Source organism: Eulemur rufifrons, chromosome 27 (genome assembly GCF_041146395.1).
Source record: "Eulemur rufifrons isolate Redbay chromosome 27, OSU_ERuf_1, whole genome shotgun sequence".
Taxonomy (NCBI): Eukaryota; Metazoa; Chordata; class Mammalia; order Primates; family Lemuridae; genus Eulemur; species Eulemur rufifrons.
The window spans coordinates 29,041,344-29,063,281 of NC_091009.1; the positions used below are offsets into that span (position 1 = coordinate 29,041,344).

A 21,938-nucleotide genomic window follows, 5' to 3' on the forward strand; every position below is an offset into this window, starting at 1 on the left:
CAGGGATACAAAGGTTTTTTTTCCTTTTTTTTTATACTCTAGTGAAGTCTACACAGTCTGGAATAGTAGCATCCTAACAAATATTTCCTTGAGGCCAAGGAAGGGGAAGTTTGGCAGCTGTTTCCATGGGAACCCTGGCTGGGAGTCGTGGGCATCTGAGTGAGGCTGAGTATCTGGAGACCCTGCATGCCCGAAAGGGATGCAGAAGAGGGGGGCTCAGAACCAGGTGTTGATCTTCGCGGTCTGACTGGCAAGAAAGAAAGAAGACAGGAGGGCGGTGGGGGAGAACAAGATTCACGTTTTGAGGACAATGTACTTTGAGATCAGAGATCATAGTTATTATGCAAACCAAATGCAAACGAGGAGCTGGCCAACTATTGGTTTCTTTTGGGTGGAGCCTTTAGGAAAATTCTTCTAGAGACCACTGCTCAAAGAAAGGTATTTAGAGTCTAATTTTAAAATATAACATGTTGTATGAAAGTTTTTTTTTCCTATCCTAGTTGGGTTGGAGAATCCTCTACGTCCCCTCCCCGCTCGCTCGGGTTGTTGACTGCTATTTTCTCTGGGCTGCAGGTCGGAAGGTCCCCTCCCTCCCACCCCAGGCAAATAGAAAAGGGAATGAGACTAAGTGTGTAGAGCGTGGAGACGCTTCCCTCCACCCCCACCGCCACCCTCAAGACAGGAGTCCTTTCAGGCATGCTATCATAATTACGGGGTAAGTTCCTCCAACCGGTAACTGGACCTCAACAGTCATTTCCAGCAGAAGGATATGGCTTTCCTCTGACCCAAGGCAAGGGGTTCCGGCAGGGAAAAGTAACGACCATCTGCAAAAACCCTCACCCGAGTGGGGAGTGGAAAGCTTGGCTCCTGCGTTTGCAGAGCACAACTTGACGCCAGCGCCTTTCTCTCTCCCCACGCAATGGCAAGGCGGGCGGGAGTCGGAGGGGCTGGGAGGAGAGGGGAGGGGAGGCGGGGCGGGGAGGGGAGAGGTGGAGGGCGGCCGGGGTGCCAGCAGCCGCCCCGCCCTCGGCTCGCGGCGGATTCGGAGCTGCGGCTGGAGCCGGGGCCGGCGGCCGCCTGTCCGGCAGGGTCTGGCCGAGCCTCGCGTCGCCGTGCAGTGCGCCGGGTGTCCGGGAGATGGCTTCTCCGCTCTCGCCCGCTGCTCCCGCTATTGTCTCACCCGGGGTGGCCTGACTGCGAGCTCGCGCACGCTCTCGGCGGAGAGCACTGCCTCCCCCCGCCCCCAGCTGGTCCTCGCGCCCTCTGCTGCCTCTCCCCCTGTCCCAGGGACCCCGAGGCCGGCGCGTAGCCGGGAGACGGCAGCGGCCGGGAGGAAGCGGCGTGCGACCGGCCAGCCGCACATCGCGCTGGTGCAAGAGGCGCCTGGAGCCGCAGAGCGAGCCGCGGAGGCGCGGAGCGAGCAGCCCACGTCGCCGAGCACACGACACGTCGGGTCTTGCAGCACAGCCAGCAGCGAGCACAGGTAGGACACGCGCCCGCCGGTTGCACCGGCCCCGGGGTCTGCGAAGTGCCCCCGGAGCGGAGGAGCGGAGGTCGAGGGGCTCTCCCTCCAACATGGCAACAGCCGAGGTGCAACAATGGAAGCGACCGAGGGTCCTGGCGCGGGCCGAGCGGCGGACGCCGTGGGAGCCTGAGCTCCAGCCCGCGGCGCGGAGCAGGTTGCCCCCCACCCCCTCCCCGCTCCGGCGGCCTCGAGGCCTTTCGGGCTGCGGGCACCCCCATCCCCACCCCCTTCTCTCTAAACACACTTCCTGGCTCCCAGCTGCTGGGCGACCTGAACCAACCAATGGCTTTGGGTTTGTTTGTTTAAGATGAGAAATAAAAAGCAAAACCTGTCCTGAGGTGGGGTAGTGCCTTCCCGTGCAGTGGGTGAAAAGTCAGCATCTGGCCTGGGGAATATATACATTTTTTAGCCAGGCACAGGGTGGAATTGGCTTCTCCCTTATAAGGATACTGCAGCAAAAGGAGCCAGAAAGCTTGGAAGAGGGAGAGGGACCCTCAGGCCTGAGTTCCCCAGCGCTCAGGGAAGGCGCTACTCTCCTGGCCTGTACTTGTCTCTCATTTTCAGCTCCCGACAGCGGTGGCTTTGATGTTGGGGAGCAATCGCAGAAGGAAACCCAAGCAAGGCGGCCAAGCTGGTGTGGGGTGGGATAGGGTGGGGAGCCCAGGGGCTTGGCAGGCTCCTGGGCTGTGGGAAGAGGTTACCAAATGTATGAGGTTAGTGCACACACCCTAGTTGGCTAAAGCTGGAAATTGTGTGTGTGTGTGTGTTCTATCTGCCATTGCTCTTGCTCCTTCAGGCCAGACTTCTCTCCCTCCCTCTCCGACCCTGTTTTGGGGTCTTTGTGGCTTCCCTGCCCCAGTCCTACCAGTCATGCCTGGGATGGAATCCCTATTGTCTCTGGCTGTCCTGATGCTTTTTCTCAACTCCGTTGGGGAGTTTTGTACACTGGGCTGGCTGGTCCCAGCATGGCATCAGATTCTTTAGCACACAGCTACCCAGGCTCCCAGAAGTGGGCCAAATCTGCTCCTCCTCTCTCTAAACTACCTGACTCTCTGGGATGTGGCCAGGCAGATGTAAGCAATTTGCACTGAATTCCAACCCTGAATCAGTCCTGAATGAAAACTTGCTCTATTACTGCTTTAGGCCTTGGAAAGATATTAGGAAGACAAATGGACTGGGGGTGGAAGCCTTGACCCCCAAATACTACCCTCTCCCCACATTCCAGCTGTCGATCCCAGAGCAGAGGGGCCATGAGCCTTTGGAATCAATCACAGCTCCTCTGGAGCCTGGCAGTCCCATCTGGGGTTGTGTCCATGGAAAAATTAAGTCGAGGCACATTTTATAGCCCTGCCTGGCAGCCAGCGTCTGAGGAGACAGTGGCTCTGAGCTGGAGCCCTGGGCCCAGGCTGTGGCTGCCTCTCCTTTGGCCTTTGGGTGAGCCCAGGGTTTGATTTCCATGGCTCTGAGCTTACTACTGAGTGTGCTTGGGTATATATGTCTGATCAAGCTCTCAGCCCTGGTCAGAAGGCAGCTTGTCCATTTCTGTGTCCACTGGAAGCATGGGTGAGGGAGGGCCAAGGGGGTGTGCTGGGTGAGGAAGGGTCAGTTTATCTGGGACCCTAGTCCTAGGCTTTTCCCTGGGGAGCTCCTCTGGGCTTGTCTGGTGGTCTGGAATGCTTGTGATCTTTGCCGTGTCCTGGTAGCACTCTGGCAGATACTCCACACCCTTGTGGGCCTTTAGTTCCCTCTCAGTGGTGTCTGCACCCTTCCTAGGCCTGGGGCTTTGCAAGTGTCTCATGTCTGTGGTCCTTCAGCCTGGACAGCCCTGCCTGAGCCAGCAGGGAGAAAAACGAAGGAGTCTTAGTTCCCTTTGGGGGGTTGTAACTGGCCACTAACTGCAGGCTCCTGATGCTCCCAGGATGTGAACTTGGACATAATGTGAAATAGTAGAGAAACAGTGTCAGGAGGCCCAGCTTTGGGTCCTGATGTGAGTTACTCTCTAGCTATGTGAGCATGGGAATTTGTGAACCTGTCTAAGATTTAGTTTGCATATTTGTAAAATGGGGGGGCGGGGGAAGTGTCCATGGCTCACAGGATTGTTTTAAGGATGAAATACACTGCTTGCCGTGAACTGGATGCATGCTTTTGTCCTGTAAGCAAAAGCCTCTGAAAACTGCAGAGTACTGTACCGATGTTAGTTATTCATCCTGGGTGGAGCCTCCATCCTAAGGGAGGGAGAGCTGTCGGGGTGGGGTGGGTGGGGTCTGCAGGGCATGGGGTAAGGAATGCTTTGGAACTCTTCCTTTCTGGCTAAGGGAAGAGTGATGTGACAATACCAAGGTAACTCCTGTGTTCCTTGGGTATTTCTCTTTAAATAGGGTTGGCAGAATGGGAACTGGGAGAGAAGGAAAGGCTGCTTAATGTTATTCGTAGGGAATTGGGGAGGGACAAACACCTTCCGGAGGCTGGCTGCTGCCAATAGGCAGGGCTGTGCTGAGCTGGCACATAATATAATAGCCAGCACTTACTGATGTCAGCTAGTGAATGACAGAGGTGGGATTTGAAGCAGGCAATTTCACTCCATCGCCTGCGCTCACTGCCTCGATGCCGCTATCAGAGAGAGATTGGGTCATGGGAGAACACAAAGGCGCAGCTGAGTTGCAGAATTCATTGTAGTGGATTCCTTGAATGCCCATAACATGTCACCAGCCTGGGCTATGCCTTAGATAATAAACTTCTCCAGGATAGGGGCCCAAGAGGATAAATTTCCTCCACCCAACCCCAGGCCAGCCTAGTACCTCCTTAATCCCCAGTTTTTTGGGGGTCAAGGCACATATGTGTGAATTCCTTGGGCTCCTGTCTTGCCTGCTTTTCTGTGCTTTTTCATTTCTATCCCTACCTTCTAAGGAAGGAGAAGACAGGATAATCTGATCATGTTATTTTGCCACCTTCTGAGAAACTCTAGTATGAGGTTTGGGATTTCGGGTGCCCTGGGGAAATTAAGGCAGATTTCTTATTTTGGTATTTCTATATCTGCTTTATTTTGCATCTGTTTTATAAAATGAAACTTGAGGGACTATCCTTGCATTTCTTGTGATCTCATCAAGCATTAGAACTGAAAAAAACCTTCTCAGGGGCCGGGCGCGGTGGCTCACGCCTGTAATCCTAGCACTCTGGGAGGCCGAGGCAGGAGGATCCCTCGAGGTCAGGAGTTTGAGACCAGCCTGAGCAAGAGCGAGACCCCGTCTCTACTAAAAATAGAAAGAAATGATCTGGACAGCTAAAATTATATATAGAAAAAAATTAGCCGGGCATGGTGGCGCATGCCTGTAGTCCCAGCTACTTGTGAGGCTGAGGGAGGAGGATGGGTTGAGCCCAGGAGTTTGAGGTTGCTGTGAGCTAGGCTGACGCCACAGCACTCTAGCCCTGGCAACAGAGCGAGACTCTGTCTCAAAAAAAAAAAAAAAAAAAAAAAAGGACCTTCTCAGGAAGATCTCTTCCCTGAGAAGAAGTGACCCTCCCAAGGTCACACGGTCACTAGCAATGATGGAACTGAGTGCTCACCCACAGATCATAAGGTGACCCGTGAAAGGATCTACCCTTCGGCGCTTTGGAGTCTTGTGTCCACCCCATTAGTAGCTTTGTCGTTGGGAAATTCTCTTCCCTCAGAACATTGGTGCTGGAATCCACTCACCCCAAACCACCACGCTGGTTCTTCTGCTTTCGCTCTGGGGAGCAGGGCCCCTCAGCCTGTAGAGAAGGGAGAGCAGAGAGGTTCTCAGAGTCCTGGGGCAGAAATAACAACCTGTGGCTGAAGGAATCTTTAGCAATTCACGTCCCCTTCCCGATAGTAGAGGCTTCACAGTGTTTCGGAGAAGGCTCTTTGGAAAACTATTATCCTTCTACCTTAATTGTATCACTCCTACCACTATTCCTTCTTCAAAACATTGCTTAACTCCCTTCTTCCTAACCTTCCTGTTTTAACCCTAGCGAACTCTAGTCACTTCGAGACTAATCGTTGTCATCCCCCCCTGCAGATTTCTCTCAGGCACTGCTTTCTTTTCCTCTGGGCAGCTCTTCCTGCCATGCTTTGTGTCTGCTTCTACATCTCTGCCCCTGTGGGTCCTGTCCTAGAGGTCAGAGTCTGCATCATCTCCTTCTCTTTTTCTTTTTTTTATTTCAGAATATCATGGGGGTACATGTAATGCCTTTGCCTCGCCCAAGCCAGGGCTAGAAGCGTGCCCTTCCCCCGTGCAGTGCACACCGCATCTGTCAGTTGTGAGTTTACCCCCCACGCCCCACAACAGGTGGGTCCCCAGGATGGGAGCTGCTTCACACACGTCACTGGGCCCCACGCCGGGCTAGGCCAGGCCCACCAGGAATAAGCTTGGCTGGAAGCTTTCTCTCCAGCCAGGTCTTTCTCTTGGACTGGTTGGTATCCTTTGCAGCAAACCAGTGGGCATAAGGGTGAGAGAAAAAGGGCAGAGGGCCGAGGGGATCCCATTTTGAGGAAACGCTATAGTTTGCCTTGCCAGGTTGAAGGAGTAGCTGTGATCTCTTCTTATCTCAGATCACAAACTAACTGAGAGCCCAGATAATAGGAATGACGGAGCCCTGCAACCACTGACATCTCCCAAGAGCCCTGCTTTTCTGCAAGCAGAGCATCTTCCTGAATGGCCGTGCTGTTACGTCTTCCACGGGGTGAAGGAGGTGGCAGTGAACAGCAGCACAGGTGGAGTGGATTTAATTCTGACCAAGAAAGGAGAGATTGTCTGCAAATTGGATGTTATGGGAACCTGGGAGAAGGCAACTATATTTTCCCAAAGAACACTATAGCCAGGGACGTCAGATTTTCACTCTAGACTTTAAGGAGGCAGATTTTTTTTTTTTAATTAAGAAAGAATATAGATATCTCATAACTATATACAATTAATTTGATTTATCAACTAAAAATAATATTAATAAGTAAAAAGTAAACATTTCAAAAATAAGTTAAATTCCATTAAAAAAAGAGAGAGGCTAATCTGATTGCAATGGTGTTTACAACGCATTGATGACTAGTTACAGATTTCTTTGTTCCTTCTCTACTCCCACTGCTTCACTTGACTAGCCTTAGAAAAAGAGAGAGAGAGAAGATACAGTTCCGTGATAAGAGACTTTGAAATAGAGAGTGGTTCCGAAGAGTGGGCAAATTCTCAGAGTGCACTTTTGACTATGCCGTTGCAGATGATTCCAACAAGGAAGGCAAAACAGGAGGCACTTAGAAAAATTAGCCGGGCATCGTGGCGCATGCCTGTAGTCCCAGCTACTCGGAAGGCTGAGGCAGGAGGATTGCTTGAGTCCAGGAGTTTGAGGTTGCTGTGAGCTAGGCTGATGCCATGGCACTCTACTCAGGCAACAGAGTGAGACTCTGCCTCAAACAAAACAAAGCAAAAAAAAAAAAAAAAAAAAAAAAAACCAGAAGAAAGAAAAAAAAAGGGAGGAATGGGAGAGATAGACTGGTTATGGTATGGTTCAGCGGTTCAGTCTAGAAAGAGCACTGGAATGAGAGTCCAAAGATGTGGACTCCCACCTTTGGTCCCACCTCTGCCATTGACTAGCTATGTGACTTCACACAAGTCATTTCCCGCCTCTGGTCATTGGTTTTCTTATCTACAAAACTGGAGGATGGGCCGTTTGTTTTGCTTATTTGTTTAGTTGCCTTTTTTTTTTTTTTTTGAGTGACCTGGGAAAGTGAAGTGTTCTGGGGCGTGGGGGGAGAGGATGGGGGTGTTTCAGAACAATCACCAACATCAGCTTGAACATTTGGCCAAATGTGGTATGCCTGGGTTTCCATGGCAGGATGGGAAAAGACCATGAATTTTGGGCTCACACAAGTTTCAGTTTGACTCTTGGGTTTGTCATTTACAAGTTGTGTGACCTTGAACAAATTACTCAATCCCTTTCCTGTTTCCTAGTTTCCTCATCCATAAAATAAGGATAATAACATCCACATTTAAGGATTGTTATGAGGAATAAATAGGACAATACCTGGCACAAAATACCAGTGGGGGGAAAAAAAGGTCTGTTTCCTTCCTTCTGTTTCTGTGATGCTCATATTCATTTAGCCTCCCTTCCTTCTCCCCTCTTCTCTGACTCCCTTCTCTTTCCCTTTCACCAAAACAAAGTGTCATACCCTCACTCCTGTCATGACAGTGGCCTGCACTCATTCAACAGACCCTGTGATGGCATTTATATACGCCGGAAGGTGTTTCAGCACGGTTCCTATGCAGTAGGCCTGTACTCACAGCCACACGCGGCTGCACCCATGGGCCACAAGCAATGTCAGCTATTGGCTGCCGGGATGGCCTCTGACTGTTGCTACCCTGGGAGACCCTGGGTGAGGGTCACATGGACAAGGGCCCCATGAAGAAGGGGCTGGCGCAATGTAAGTGTGCTACACTGTGCCAGGTGGGTCACCCTCTGCTGAGTGTCCCCTTTGCTGAGTGTATAAGGCTATTTTAAGGAGACTCTGTCTCCCTTGGGACATTCCTATGCAAATTTGGGATTAGGAGGTCAGAGAAAGGTGACAGGGCATGTACAAAGCAACACCAAAACTAATTGATTCCTTGCTCTGGCCCCTGCTCTCAGCCAAAGTCACTTTCTTCTTTGAAAATCTTGACGACCCCACCATGCACAGAGATGCAAAATGGTTAACACCATCTAAGACAAAGGTATTTTCTCTTGTCCCCAGACGCCAGGGCTTCCATGTCCATCTGTGTGACACACAGAGCAGCAGGGCGTTAAGGAGACACTGGGCATGAAAGAAGAGAGGAGAGGTTGCAAAGGTTAACCAGGGAGGGCTTCAGAGTGTCTTAAGTTGGGGAGAGAAAGAAGGAGAGAGAGAGAGAGCAGGAGGAAGGGAGAGGTGCCTGCAGTGGTCGCCGTGACTTTGGGGCCCTAAGACTCAGGTGTCAAGGGGAAATAGGGCATGGGGAGTCCATATGAGGCTGCACATGCAGGTGAGCAGGACTGAGGGGAAACCGGCATGTCTAGGGGGTGACCAGGCTGGCATGGGTGTCCTGGCAGGGATCCCCTGTGGTCTGGCACCCTCAGGACCACCACCTGCTGCCCCTTCCCTGGTGCCCTATCTGGGTGTGCCCTTCCCGTCATTGGGGATTCTGGGACTCTGAGAGGCTACATCTGAGTGTATCTCGTTTCCCAGTTTTCTCCTAGAGCCCTGCACCCCGAGTGAGGTTTCTCCTTTGACCTGGGTAAAATAGAATCCTTGGTTTCCTGCTGGGTTCAGTGTCCTCAACTGACCCTGGAACAGGATATCTTTCCAGCCTGGTACCAGGAAGAGTGGAGGCTCCCAGCTGGGAAACTTTGTGGCTACCGGGGAAGGCCTGGTGGCCACCTGGATCGGGCTTGGATAAGAATAGTCAAGGCCAGAGGTTGCAGGGGTCAGTGCCTTAAAGGGACAGGCTGCCTGGTGGGTAGCGATGGTGGGGATTGTGTTCTACACAGGGGCAAGTGATGCTGGGCTCAGGAGCTGAGATGGGGGTGGGGGGCATGGAGAGGCTCGGCCTACGCTAGAGATCCACCCCTACGCTAGAGATTCCCCCCTACGCTAGAGATCCACCCACCTGCCTTTTAATGGATCATTCCTCCCAGCAAAAAATAGAAATCTTACCATTTCCAGGGCCTCTTGGGTTGGGCACTCCTTTCCTCAGACTGCCTTTTAAATGCAAATATCCCTGGAAGGGACTAACACCTTGGTCTCTAACACGCCTGTGTAAATTAGTATCAGATGTTTGGTGTTTCATTTTTCTGCTTTTTTCTGCACCGAAAGATGGGGGCTGCTTGAGAGCCGGTGCCCTTTCCTTTCCCATGTGTCTGGGAGCCCAGCGGCCAGGTGGCATTTGGGAAAAGGCTCTCTTGAGCTCTTCTGTCCGAGCTTCCTTTCCTGTATTCTCTCCAGGGTGCTCCCGGCTTGCTGCGCCCGGCATGCTGGAATGCGGAGAAGGAAGAGAGCTTGGGGACCCGCCAGAGCTATGCCCTGGCTCCGAGAGGTCCTGTTTTCCTTTTTCTTCCGGGTTCATCCTTCTTTTCTGAGATTTCTTTGCCAATGACACTAAGAATGTGACCTTATGGGGTCTAGGCCAGCTTCCGCTCTTCTCTGAGAGCTGATGAGGGAGTGAATGAGTTGGAAGGGTGTGTATGTAGGGTGTGTGGGAGGGTGTAGGGTGTGTGGGAGGGTGTAGGGGTATAGGGTGTGTATGGGGAGGGTGTAGGGTGTGTATGGGGAGGGTGTAGGGGTGTAGGGTGTGTGGGAGGGTGCAGGGTGTGTATGGGGAGGGTGTAGGGTGTGTATGGGGAGGGTGTAGGGGTGTAGGGTGTGTGGGAGGGTGCAGGGTGTGTATGGGGAGGGTGTAGGGTGTGTATGGGGAGGGTGTAGGATGTGTATGGGGAGGGTGTAGGGGTATAGGGTGTGTATGGGGAGGGTGTAGGGGTGTAGGGTGTAGGGTGTGTATGGGGAGGGTGTAGGGGTATAGGGTGTGTATGGGGAGGGTGTAGGGTGTGTATGGGGAGGGTGTAGGGGTATAGGGTGTGTATGGGGAGGGTGTAGAGGTATAGGGTGTGTATGGGGAGGGTGTAGGGTGTGTATGGGAGGGTGTAGGGTGTGTATGGGAGGGTGTGGGGGTGCAGGGTGTGTATGGGGAGGGTGTGGGGGTGCAGGGTGTGTATGGGGAGGGTGTGGGGGTACAGGGTGTGTATGGGGAGGGTGTGGGGGTGCAGGGTGTGTATGGGAGGGTGTGGGGGTGCAGGGTGTGTATGGGAGGGTGTGGGGGTGCAGGGTGTGTATGGGAGGGTGTGGGGGTACAGGGTGTGTATGGGAGGGTGTGGGGGTGCAGGGTGTGTATGGGGAGGGTGTGGGGGTGCAGGGTGTGTAGGGGTGCAGGGTGTGTATGGGGAGGGTGTGGGGGTGCAGGGTGTGTATGGAGAGGGCAGCAGGGTATGGAGAATAAGCACGGGCTGGGGGAGGGTGTGAGGCCTGTGTGTAATGTGGGGGACGGTGTGGATGGGTGTGGGGTTCGAGGGGGAAGGGGTGGGGTGTTTGGGCGCATGCGCAGTTCATGTGATTACCGTGGCTTTGGGTCCCTAGTAGTCCATCAGGGCTTGTCCTGATTTGGGAGTTAGCATTAAGTGAAGATATTCTGCTCTATTACCGGACCACATGTCTAGCTTGCTGGTTTAGGAAAGCCGTGGTGGCAGAGGGACAGTGGGTGGGGCTTGTGGACATGTGGTGCAGAGCCTCCCTGTCCAGAGGGAGGCCAAGAGCTGCCCCCAGCATGGTGTGGGGGCTGCTGGGCGCCTTAGCCGGTTCCCATGGACGCTGGCTCGGCCTTTTTCTGCTTGACTTCCTTTGGCCTCCTCAGAGCTGAGCAGGTGGCTGTCAGCTGCCGGCAGCCCACCACCCACGCAGCCTGGCCCTGCCCGTCGGCTCCTGGACCCAGGCTCATAGGCAGTCCCCTCACCTTTTCCACAGATGCACCCCCACGTGGGGGCTGCTGGCCCTGTCTACTGTGTGTGTGATCATCCAGGACCAGTACCTGGGGTCCTTCTGAGGACAGAGCTCTGGCACATCTGTGGTGATGTACAATTGTGGAGGGAGAGCACAGGGCTGGGGCCAAGACAGTTTCTGGTATCACCACCATGCTAGCCTCCCCGTGTTGGGTCTGTGGCCCCTGCCCAGCTCTGCAGTGGCTCCAGTGAGAGACCCAGGGCAAAGCCACTTACCCTTAATGGGCCTCCCTCTCCTCCTCTGTGACCGAAAGGAGGGGAGCTTGTCATCGAGAAGAGAGCGAACCTTTCAGAAGTCTGAGAAAGGTGTGGCTGGGCATGGTGGTGGTGGTTCTTGCCTGTCATCCCAGCACTTTGGGAGGCTGAGATGAGAAGATTGCTTGAGGCCAGGAATTCGAGACCAGCCTGGGCAACATAGCAAGACCCTGTCTCTACAAAAAATAAAACAATTAGCAGGCATGGTGGTGCTTGCCTATAGTCCCAGCTGCTTGGGAGGCTGAGGTGAGGGTCAGGGGCGATTGCTGAGCCCAAGAGTTCAAGGCTGCAGTGAGCTATGGTCAAGCCACTGCACTCTAGCCTGGGAGACAAAGCAAGACCCTGTCTCAAAAAAAAGAAAGTCTGAGAAAGGTGCTACCAGAAAATATCTGAAGAATTGTTATGATTGAATGAATTGGAGACACTCGATGGAAGCCCCCAGCAAAGATACCCTCCTTCCAGAGGATGGTCTCACTGGCATTATTGGTGCCCTCTGGTCAGTCTGATGCCTTTGTGGGTACCCTGATGTCCATCCCTATCCCCTTGCCGTGGAGTTGGGCCCTCATTTGAAGCGCCCCTCAGCAGCGCCTCCTTGTTCCTTGCAGACCCTGATGGGTTGGCCCAGCTCAGCTTGAAGACTTGGGGAGTCGGGACCCACTATCCTCTCATCTCCCTGCAGGGAGCCCTCTAGGCAGGGCAGAGCCTTGCTGGTCTGTTCTGTGCTCACTTTGGTGCCCTGGCTGGATGAGAACAGCTGTGACCTGCTTTATGGACTCTGCCTAATGTGCTGGCCTCCTCCAGGGAGCCGGCCCCACCCACACAGGAATCCCGGAGAACTGGATTCCCAAGGGCATGAGATGGGGAAGCTGAACAGAGGCTGCAGGTGGCAGGTGACAGTCTGGGCCTGCAGGAAGCAAACGTGTGTTGAAGCAAAGCTGAGGAGGAGGATGGGGGACGGGGGCTGGGGGGAGGCAAGGACTAAAGAGAGCTGCTGTGTCCCCATGTCCCACTCTGCCCACTCTGCGTCCTCCTTCAGAGGAGCTTCCTTCCTACTCTGGGGGGTCTGCAGTATCTGCAGAGCCTCTGGGGCGACATAGATGTTGTTGATTGGAAATGTTTAGGTGGCTTTTCTGATTTGGGACGGGCTGGTGTGAGGGCTGTGTGTGAAGCAGTTTCCTCAGGAGTCCCCTCGGTTGGAGGCCAAGGTTGGCAAGGAGCTGGCATCCTGGGACCTGCCCTTTTCCTCACCAGCATCCTGTCCTACCACCTCTCTCTGGGAGGCTGAGGAAGCTGGCGGAGTCCCTTAGAGGGAACCTGGGCTGGACTGGATGGGCTGGTTCCTGGGCTGCGGGGAGGGAGAGGTGGGAGGAGAGAGTGGGGAGTGTGAACCAGACAGGGAGATGTGGCTGCTCTGGCTCCTGGGACGATTCCTGGGTTAGAAATCCGCACACTGCCAAGACCTGGCTTCCCTCTTTGCCAAACGTTCCATTCAGTTGATTGCCAGCTCTTGGTCCCTGGCCCCGAGATCTAAATTGCCGGCTCTAGAGGAAGGAAAGTTTGTGGAGGAGCCACAAGCCGCCTCACCTCTTCCATCCCTGTCTCTCCTCGTACTCAGAGCCCAGAATCTGCAAGGATTCTGTGTGTGCGTGTGAACAGAACCAACTGAGCAAGTACGTTTCTTGGCTGGAATGGGGGACTCTGGGGCTCTGAATGAAAGGCAGCAGAGCATGGAACCTGACTCTAACCATGTTCCGGCAGGCTCCTAGCACCTGTGCCTCTGCTCGTCTAGGACCCAGAAAGACTTTTATAAAACTCTTGCTTCCACTTTGGCTTTGAATTCGTAGAGAGTCCAGGGAATAGAGGGATAGGGGGTAAGTCCTGGTAGGAAATGCTGAACCATGTGGGGCTGCTTTGATTTGGCTAAGAAGAGGCTAGAGACGGGATGCATGAGTGGGAAGAAAACTCAAGCAATTATTTATCACCTAACACTTGGAGCTAAATGAGAGCTGCACAGAGGGAGCGGAACATAAGCTAGATAAACGGATGACCTTGTTGGTGCATGTGATTCAGTGATGGACATCAGAGAAGCTTATAGAGCTGCATAAACCCTGTGGGTTTTCAATAAGGAAGCAGGGATCAGATGCACGTCTGTTGGAGGCAGGGAGCTGGCCTGCTTGACCTTCTTGATATCCCTTCCTGCTGGAGGAGTCAGATTCCTGGCAGGCCGTGTTGGTGTTCCCTGTTAGAGGTGGGCTGTGGGAGGGGCAGGTGGAGCTGGGCAGCAGGCGTGGAGTGAGCTGTGGGACGTGGGTCCCTGGCTACAAAGCCAGTGGGATTTGGGGTATGGGTGAGTGCGGGTGCTGGGGGGTGGACAGAGGCAGGGGTCCCCTCTGAAGAGAAAACTCTGGAAGCCAAAGGGGTTAAGTCCTTATGGCCTCCAACCCCTTGACCCTGTCTGCCTTGAGGGGAGGTGCTGAGGGTCCCTTCCTAGGGCAGTCCTAGAACTGAGCTGTCTTGTCTTAGGAAAAACTGCGAAAAGTCAGGATACCCAAGGCTGAGACCTGTGTGTTTCTCACCACCTTGTTTGAGAGTTCTGCATTTTCCCTGCTCAGTGAATATGCTCCAAGACATGCAGTGCCCTCCCACCTATGCCCCAAGGGGAGATTTAATTATTTATGTATATATCTATCATCTTTGTGAGATTATTAGCTCCCTGGAATTATGCAATGGTCATTTGAATACTCCTAGTCTTTATGTATACATGTGCCTGGCATGGCATGTAGCTGGTACTCATTGGGAAACAAGTCTGTGGTTCAGGATGCAGGGAGGAGATTACTCAGACTTATTTAGATTCTCCCAGTCCCAAGCAGAAAAACTCTGATATGGTGCCCTCCAGAAAGACAGCAGGAAGCCTTTCTAGCCACTAGCTTCAGTGCTGGCCCCTGGGGCCCCTCCTTCTCCGGCCTGGGCACTAAATAGAGCCAGCTCCACTGGAGGGAATGCCCTCTCCTTTCTCTCCACCCATTGACTCTGGGCCATTGTGTCACTCTGCTCTGATCCCTTTTCCTCCCCTGCCAGCCGCCCCCAGCCATCTGCGGGCAGCTGTGTGGACTAAGTTTGGTGCCTGGTGCTGCCTAGACCCTGGCACCCTCCTGCCTGGCCATAAGCATGTCCTCTTCCTTCCTCGGCTGACTGCCTGGTGCTTTTTGGGGTCCCTTTACCCAGTTCCTTGTCTTCCTAAGAGTTCTGAAACCCTAGTTAGTGGGATCAAACCCAGCTGCACGTGTGAATCACCTGAGGGGGCTTTTGAAACATGCTGAGTCCAGGGACTCACCCTACTGAATCAGAGCCTCCAGGGGAGGGGCCAGGAATTTGTGTGTTTGAAGAACTTCCCAGATGACGATCTCGGTCATTCAAATGTGGACTGGATGTTAGATAATATTGTGTCAACGTTAAATTTTGCGGGTGTGCTAATGGCATTGTGTTTATGTAAGAGGATTTCCTTGTTCTTAGGAGAGTCCGGCTGAAGTTTGTAATGATTAAGCAGAGAAAGAGAGAGCAAATGTGGGGAAATGTTAACAATTAGTGCACGCAGGTGGTGAAAGGAAACTGGCTGTCTTGGAGCTTTCAGACGATTTCCATCTGCTCTCTAAGAGATGGACGCTGGGAGAGAACGCAGCCAGGGTTACCAAGTTGCACAACACCAGGAGGCGCCATTCTCATGGTTTTCTTTGTTGTTTTCAGGGGGTGTCCATTCACATAGAACACAATGTGTGGGGTGTTCCCTGGAGCTGCGCTGCATGGTGGTGGCCCCTGTCATCTGCTCCCGGATGGGCTGCAGATCTGCCCTTCTTTCCTCGGACCTACGTGGCTATTTGCTTTTTTTTTACAGAATCCCTAAGAGCCCTCGAGGACTAAGGGAATAGAGCGATTTCTAATGTGTCAACCCAGCAGAGGCTGAAAGGGAGGAGGGAGGCAGGAAACATGAGACCCTGATTCCTAAAATACTTTGTGTGTGTCTCCTACCTCTGGAAAATGAAATCTGGGGCTCCAGTTCTTGGAGGAAGCCAGCCTCTTCCTGCTGCTCCCGCCTTTCTCCTTGGCCTCTCCAGACTCCCTGTGCTGGCTGGTGTCTGAACCTTCACTTCACCTTGGGGGTGGCTCTCCTGGTCCTGCGGGGGATGCTGTCTGTCCTGCCTTGTCACCACCATCTCTCAGCGTCAGAGTGAGCTGACTGCTGAGCTTTTTGGAAGGAGCGGCTGCCAGTGTGGCCCGGCGTGAGATCTCTCCGTGGGCTGGGCTTCCTTCCCTGTGTGGCTGAGACAGTCTAGTGCTGTCCTGGCCCAGAGCCAGGGGGACGGTGGTTAGAAAGGGGTAGCTCGTCTTTCCTCCATCTGAATTGCAGTCTGGAAAGAGTAGCGGGCCCTGCTTGGATCACGCTTGGGCCTTTCCTTCTATTGCCTATGACTTTGGAGTCCTCTGAGACATTTGAATTAGGGGAATCAGTAGGTCTGAGTCAAAGAATCCCAGAGCTGGAAGGCACTTTGTGTGGTTTTCTTGTCCATTTGTGCACCTGCCTTGCAGATGCCAAACCCAGTCCTGTGTTGGGAGAACCTTAAGGAAACACAGCACCGCCATCCTGATCGCCCGTCTCCACGTCTAACGACGCTTCGCCTCCAGAAAGCTCTGTCTTCATTCACATTCTAGTTCAAAGGCATTTTTCTCAGTGGAAATAAGGTGAATTTGGAACTCAAGGAGCTTAGTGGGGGTGACAGTTCCAGGAACATGTAATTTTGAATAAAATATTTTAAGACCATGTTTGAGATATACAGTTTGCTATTGGGAGCATAAAGAAGGGGTCCAATCTGGGGGTTCGGAGAAGGCTTCCTGCAGAACACGCTGTCTGAGCAGTGTCTCAGAAGGGTGAGTTAGAGTCACACAGGCACGCCCAGGAGAAGGAAGAACTTGACCCAAATCACAGAGGTATCAGATACAGGGTGACGAATGGTTGATTTTGAGAGGGAGCAGGGGCTGCAATGAAGGTCTTATGGAGGAATCAGAGAGCCTTTGGGAGGGCTTTAAACAAGGAGGAGGGTGATCAGATTTACGCTTTAGGAAGAGCCTTGAAAAGGGAGCGCTTACTAGGAGGAAGAACTTAGAAGAATGGCCTTCTAATAGCCCACGTGAGAGAGAAGATAAGGGCTTGAATTAGGGCAGCCGCAGTTAGGGTAGAAAGAACTAGATTTGGGAAGTCATGCAGAGGAAAAGTTGGCAGGCCTCTGCAATCGGATATGGGGTAAAAGGGAAGAGGTAGATGTCTAGGGTGACTGTAAGGTTTCCTGCTGGGGCACCTGGGTGGTGCCAGTTACTGCACTGGGGAGCCGGGAGCAAGGAGCAGGTTGTAGGGAGGAGAGAAGAAGATTGCTCCGCTTTGGACATTTGGATTTTCAGATATGCGTGGGCATATGAACTTGAAGGAGAGAGACACATTTGGAATCATCCACATGTGAGTAGTATGACTAGAAAACAAGAATAGATGAGGTTGTCCAAGCAGAGGGTGTAGAGAATTCACAGTGGGCCGAGGGTGGAATCCTGAGCCAACACCAACAAGTCAGGGTGGACGAAGGAAGAGGAAGATAAAGAAGGAGGTGGAGAACAAGGGAAAAATAGCATCATGAAAGCCAGAGGGGAGAGGGCTAAGGAGGAAGGGAAGGGCTGGCAGGGTTGAATGCACAGCAGCGGAGTTCAGGGAGAGACAAACGCCTGCCGAGCTGGGCAGCCTGGGTGCTGGTGCAGGAGCAGTGTCTGTGGGATGTTGGGGCTGACACCAGATCACAGTGAGTTAAAGAGTAAGTGGGAAGGGAGAAATTGGAAACATCGGCTGTAGTCTACTGTCTCGGGAAGCTTGGCTGAGAAGGGAAGGAAGAGCAGAGAGGACAAAAAGTCAAGGGCGGCAGGGCCCGGTGGCTCCCGCCCTGTAATCCTAGCACTCTGGGAGGCCCGGCAGGAGGATCGGTTGAGCCCAGGAGTTTGAGGTTGCCGTGAGCTACGCTGACCCCACGGCACTCACTTCGCTGTAGCCTGGGCAACAAAGTGAGACTGTCTCAAAAAAACAAAAGAAAAGAATCTATCTTCTGAACCACTTTTGATGTTTTCAACTTTTTAATCGTGAGGAATAACGTTTCGTATGTTTGTTACCTGTTGGGTGAAGCAGTACAATGAAATGAAAAATTTTTGATAATTTTTTGAAATTGTGAGCTTCTTGGCTGTTGGTGCTGAAGGTCAGAAGTGACTACGTCACACTCACGTCGCCCAGCCGAATCCCAAACACACGTACAGACATAGGTCCGTGGTTCTCCGTTCGGCTATAGGCAAGAATCTCCCGGTGGGGATGTTTTAAAAATACCATTACCCTACCGCAGACCAGTGAAATCAGAATCTCTTGAGAGTATCTGGGCATCTGCACTTTTAAGAAGACCGTGTTTGTAATATGCTGCCAGGGCTGAGAGCCGCGGGGCCAGGCTGACCTTGTTGCAACCATTGGTTCAGTACTTCCCAACTGTTTCCATGTCAGGCTTCTAGAAAAAGGGACACCAATGCTAGAGTGAACGGAGGGGCTGCCGGTAGACAGAGGCAGCAGGCCTGGGGGTCCTGTCCGGCTTTCTGAGGGCCGAGGGGAAAAAAAAAAAAAAAAATCAACATTTTGGCACACCTGTAACCCATCAGGCCCCTGGGTCTCACCTGTTGGTAAGCTTTGTTTTATTGCACACAATGGTGTATTTTGGGAGGTTCCCAGTGCAAGCTGAGTAATTATAAGGTATGTTTAACAGGGCTCCATTGTATTCTTCATTTACAGTTTTATTGAGGTATAATTGACATATAACAAACTAATACATATTTAAAGTGTACAATTTGATAAGTTTTGACATGTGAATGTACCAGCGAAGCCATTACCACAGTCAAGGTAATGAACATACTCATCACCCCCAAAAAGCTCCCTTATGCCCCTTTGTCATTCACCCCCTTTCTCCTCCTTCCCCATATAACCACTGATTTGCTTTCTGTCACTGTACAGCAGTTTGCATTTTCCAGAATTTTATGTAAGTGGAATCATGCAGACTCATATTCCTTTGTCTCTGGTGTCTTTTACTCAGCATAGCTATTTTGAGATTCATCCATGTTATTGCATTTATCAAGACTTCATTGCTTTTCATTGTTGAGTGGTATCCAGTTGTATAGACACGTAACATTTAAAAAAAAAATCCATTCACCTGTTGGTGGACATTTGAGTCGTTTCTAGTTTGGGTGGTACAGATAAAGCTGCTGTGAATATCTGTGTGCAAGTCTTTGTGTGGACATGTGCTTTCATTTCTCTCGGATGAGTAGGAGTAGGATGGCGGAGTCGTATGATAGGTGAATACCTCTTGGCTGATGAGGGTACCTCTCTCTCTCCTGGGGGAGAGATGAGGAAAGGACTTAGGGATCAGAGATGGAGACATGTATAGATGATTGGGTGGGTGGGTGGATGTATTAGATAGATGGGTAAAGTGGTCTGGGTATCTCTTTTTCCTTTCCATCTGTTGTAGACATGGAAGAAACCAGCACTGGCCCAGCTTATGTCACCTAAATCCGAATGTTAATCTCTCTTTGTGACGCAATGACTGATATTTCTCCCTCTCACTTGCAGGTGCCCAGACACCATGTCACAGCCCCCCAGACCTAACATTGGCAGGAAGTAGAAGACTTCCTCATCTCCTCTGTCCCCCATCTTCACCATGTCTTCGACTCAGGGCAATGGGGAGCACTGGAAGTCCCTGGAGTCGGTGGGCATCAGCCGCAAAGAGCTGGCGATGGCTGAAGCCCTGCAGATGGAGTATGACGCTCTGTCCCGGCTCCGGCACGACAAGGAGGAGAGCAGAGCCAAGCAGAACACAGACCCCTCCCTCATCAGCTGGGACGAGCCTGTCTTGGACTTCTACGGCAAGCCCACGGGAAGGCGGACTGACCTCAAGCTCTTACGCGGTCTCTCTGGCTCCGATCCTACCCTCAACTACAACTCGCTCTCCCCACAGGAAGGGCCGCCTAACCACTCTACCTCCCAGGGCCCCCAGCCTGGCCCAGATCCCTGGCCCAAAGGCTCCCTGTCTGGAGATTATCTCTACATTTTTGATGGTTCAGATGGGGGACCCGCTTTGTCCACAGGACCAGGGGACACAGATGACTCTTGCAAGAAACTGTCCCCACCTCCTCTGCCTCCCCGAGTCTCTATCTGGGATACTCCTCCCCTGCCTCCCAGAAAGGGGTCCCCCTCATCCTCTAAGATCTCCCAGCCCAATGACATCAACACGTTTTCCCTGGTTGAATCACCGCCGGACAAACTGCTGGGGCATCGGATCCTGGAAGAGGAAGAGCTGCCGGGAGGTGGGGGTCAGGGGCGCCTGCTGGGGTCTGTGGACTATGATGGTATCAATGATGCAATTACAAGGCTCAACTTGAAGTCGACCTACGATGCAGAGATGCTGCGGGATGCCACCCGGAGTTGGAAGGAGGGCCGAGGGCCCCTGGACTTTGGCAAGGACACCTCTGGAAAACCCGTGGCCCGGAGCAAGACGATGCCCCCTCAGGTGCCCCCCCGCACTTACGCCTCCCGCTATGCCAACCGAAAGAATGCGACACCTGGCAAGAACCGCCGGATTTCTGCGGCTCCGGTGAGGGCCTTATTGTGTTTCTTCTGTCTTCCTTCTTTCCATGTCACTCAGAAACAAGGGCTAGTTGCTTTTCTTCTTTGCTGTTCCAAATCCAAATCTGTCCAGTCCTCACCCCTTTAGTCCGCCCCTCCCCTCTACTTCTGCCATCAAGACCGGGCCCTGGTTCGGGACAGGCCCACGGGAGCCTGGGCTGGGGGGATACCCATAGAGGTACGGCTCCTTCTCAGGGCCGAGTTTCATGTATCTTGACCAAAACGGCCCTTCTGGGGGCAGGCATTTGGGAATCCCGGTTCCGAGCGTGTGCCCACTTCCTGAAGAAAGGACTGAGTTAGGAGTTAGGGGATTCATTACTGACTCTGGGGCTGAATGGCCCTGTGGACTCGAGCAAGTTGCTTCCGCTTTCTGAGGCCCTGCTCTGCCAAAAGCGCTGCGTGGCAGTGAAGATCATTCACAATATTAACCGCTCATTTAGTGCTCACTGAATACCAGAACCCAGTCCAGATCTCCACAACAACCCTTCCTGATAGTCCAAAGCCACACAGCAAGAAATGGCAGAGCGAGCATTCAGCCCTGGCCGCTCTTGTTCCAAAGCCCTGTCTCTCTTTCTCTCGCCATCTCCCCTTCTCTCTCTCCCTCTGTTTTTTATTGTGATAAAATATACATAACATAAAATTTACCATCTTCATTTTTAAGTGTGCAGTTTAGTGGCATTGAGTACATTCACCTTGTTGTGCAACCTTCACCACCATCCATCTCTACCCACTCTCTTTTCACAATGAAAATACTTAGAAAAGATATGCAATACGGCAATAATTTTACTTTTATCAGTGCATTGTGTGGAATAACACGGTATCTACACTGAAGCCCCAGGTGGGTTCCAGGGCAGCTTTGATCTTTTTTCTGGTTTAGAGGAGCATCAGCAGCATCTCCGTGGGTGGGACCCGGAGGCCACTTTGTGTTTCGCCCTTGGCCCCGGGACACCCTGGCTGCGGGGAGTCAAGGCGCAGCCCACGGCTGGCGACTTCTGTAGCAACTTAGCATCCCGCTCAGTCCATCCCTGTTTCCTCCGAATCTATTGTTTGGCGGCACTGGGGCTTTCCCACCTGTGGCCAGCCTGTGGGATCCTCCCCAACTCTGAAGAGCTACACAGTCCTTCCTTCCTCCGCCTCTGCTAAGAGAGTCCCCCCAGAAGCAGAATCGGCTCCTGGGATAAGCCACGTCCCTAGAGCTCAGGCTTTTTAAAGGCTCTGCTGGGAGAGGTGGGGCTGTTCCCGCTATTTATAGGGCCTGGGAGATTCCTGTTCCCGGCTCCAGGCTCCTCGCACAGAGCTGGGCCTGCTCACTGAGTCAGGGCACCCTGGTAGGTGGTCACCTCTGTCGCTCCCTCTCTCTCCTGCTCCCTCTTCCCGTCCCCGAGTGCCATCAGAGTTCTGAGAGGGAGCTCAGTCCAGCGTCTCCTTGAAGAAGTGACGAGCGCAAAGCAAAAAGCTCTTGCCCGTTCTTAGTGGGGAAATGCGGCCTTGGTCCTCCCCTCCTCAGCTTGGTGGAGGGGCTCAGCCTGCCGGGAGGGGGGGCCCCTTGGGCCCTCGGCCTGTACCACCGCCCCGCCTTCATCGGGCTGCCGGGCGGAGGGACCCTCCCTCTCCCAGGCCTGTGGAGCCAGTTCTGGAAACGGCTGGCTCCAGATGCCAGCCCGGTACCCCCGCTGCCGGCCTCTGCCCCACAGACTCCCCCAGCCAGCATCGGGTGATGCCACCAGGGCCTGCCAGCCGGGCAAACGTAAGTGGCTTTTGTTTTCTTACGGTGCCAGTGAGTGGTACTAAAAGGGCATGAAAATGGCCTTCAGTAGTCACTCTGTTCTCTCCTTCTCCCTCTCGCCCTCTCTT

General features: G+C 52.9%; 1 protein-coding gene across 1 annotated transcript in view; it reads left to right on the forward strand.

Moving 5' to 3' along the window:
- Positions 1-1,298: 1,298 nt before the first annotated feature.
- PIK3C2B (phosphatidylinositol-4-phosphate 3-kinase catalytic subunit type 2 beta) overlaps positions 1,299-21,938 on the forward strand; it is a 59,091-nt gene continuing 38,451 nt past the window's right edge. The window contains exons 1-2 of the mRNA XM_069459355.1: positions 1,299-1,483; positions 19,032-20,052. Coding sequence (XP_069315456.1) covers positions 19,120-20,052 — 933 coding nt within the window. The 5' untranslated portion in view covers positions 1,299-1,483; positions 19,032-19,119. The remainder of the gene's footprint in view (positions 1,484-19,031; positions 20,053-21,938) is intronic.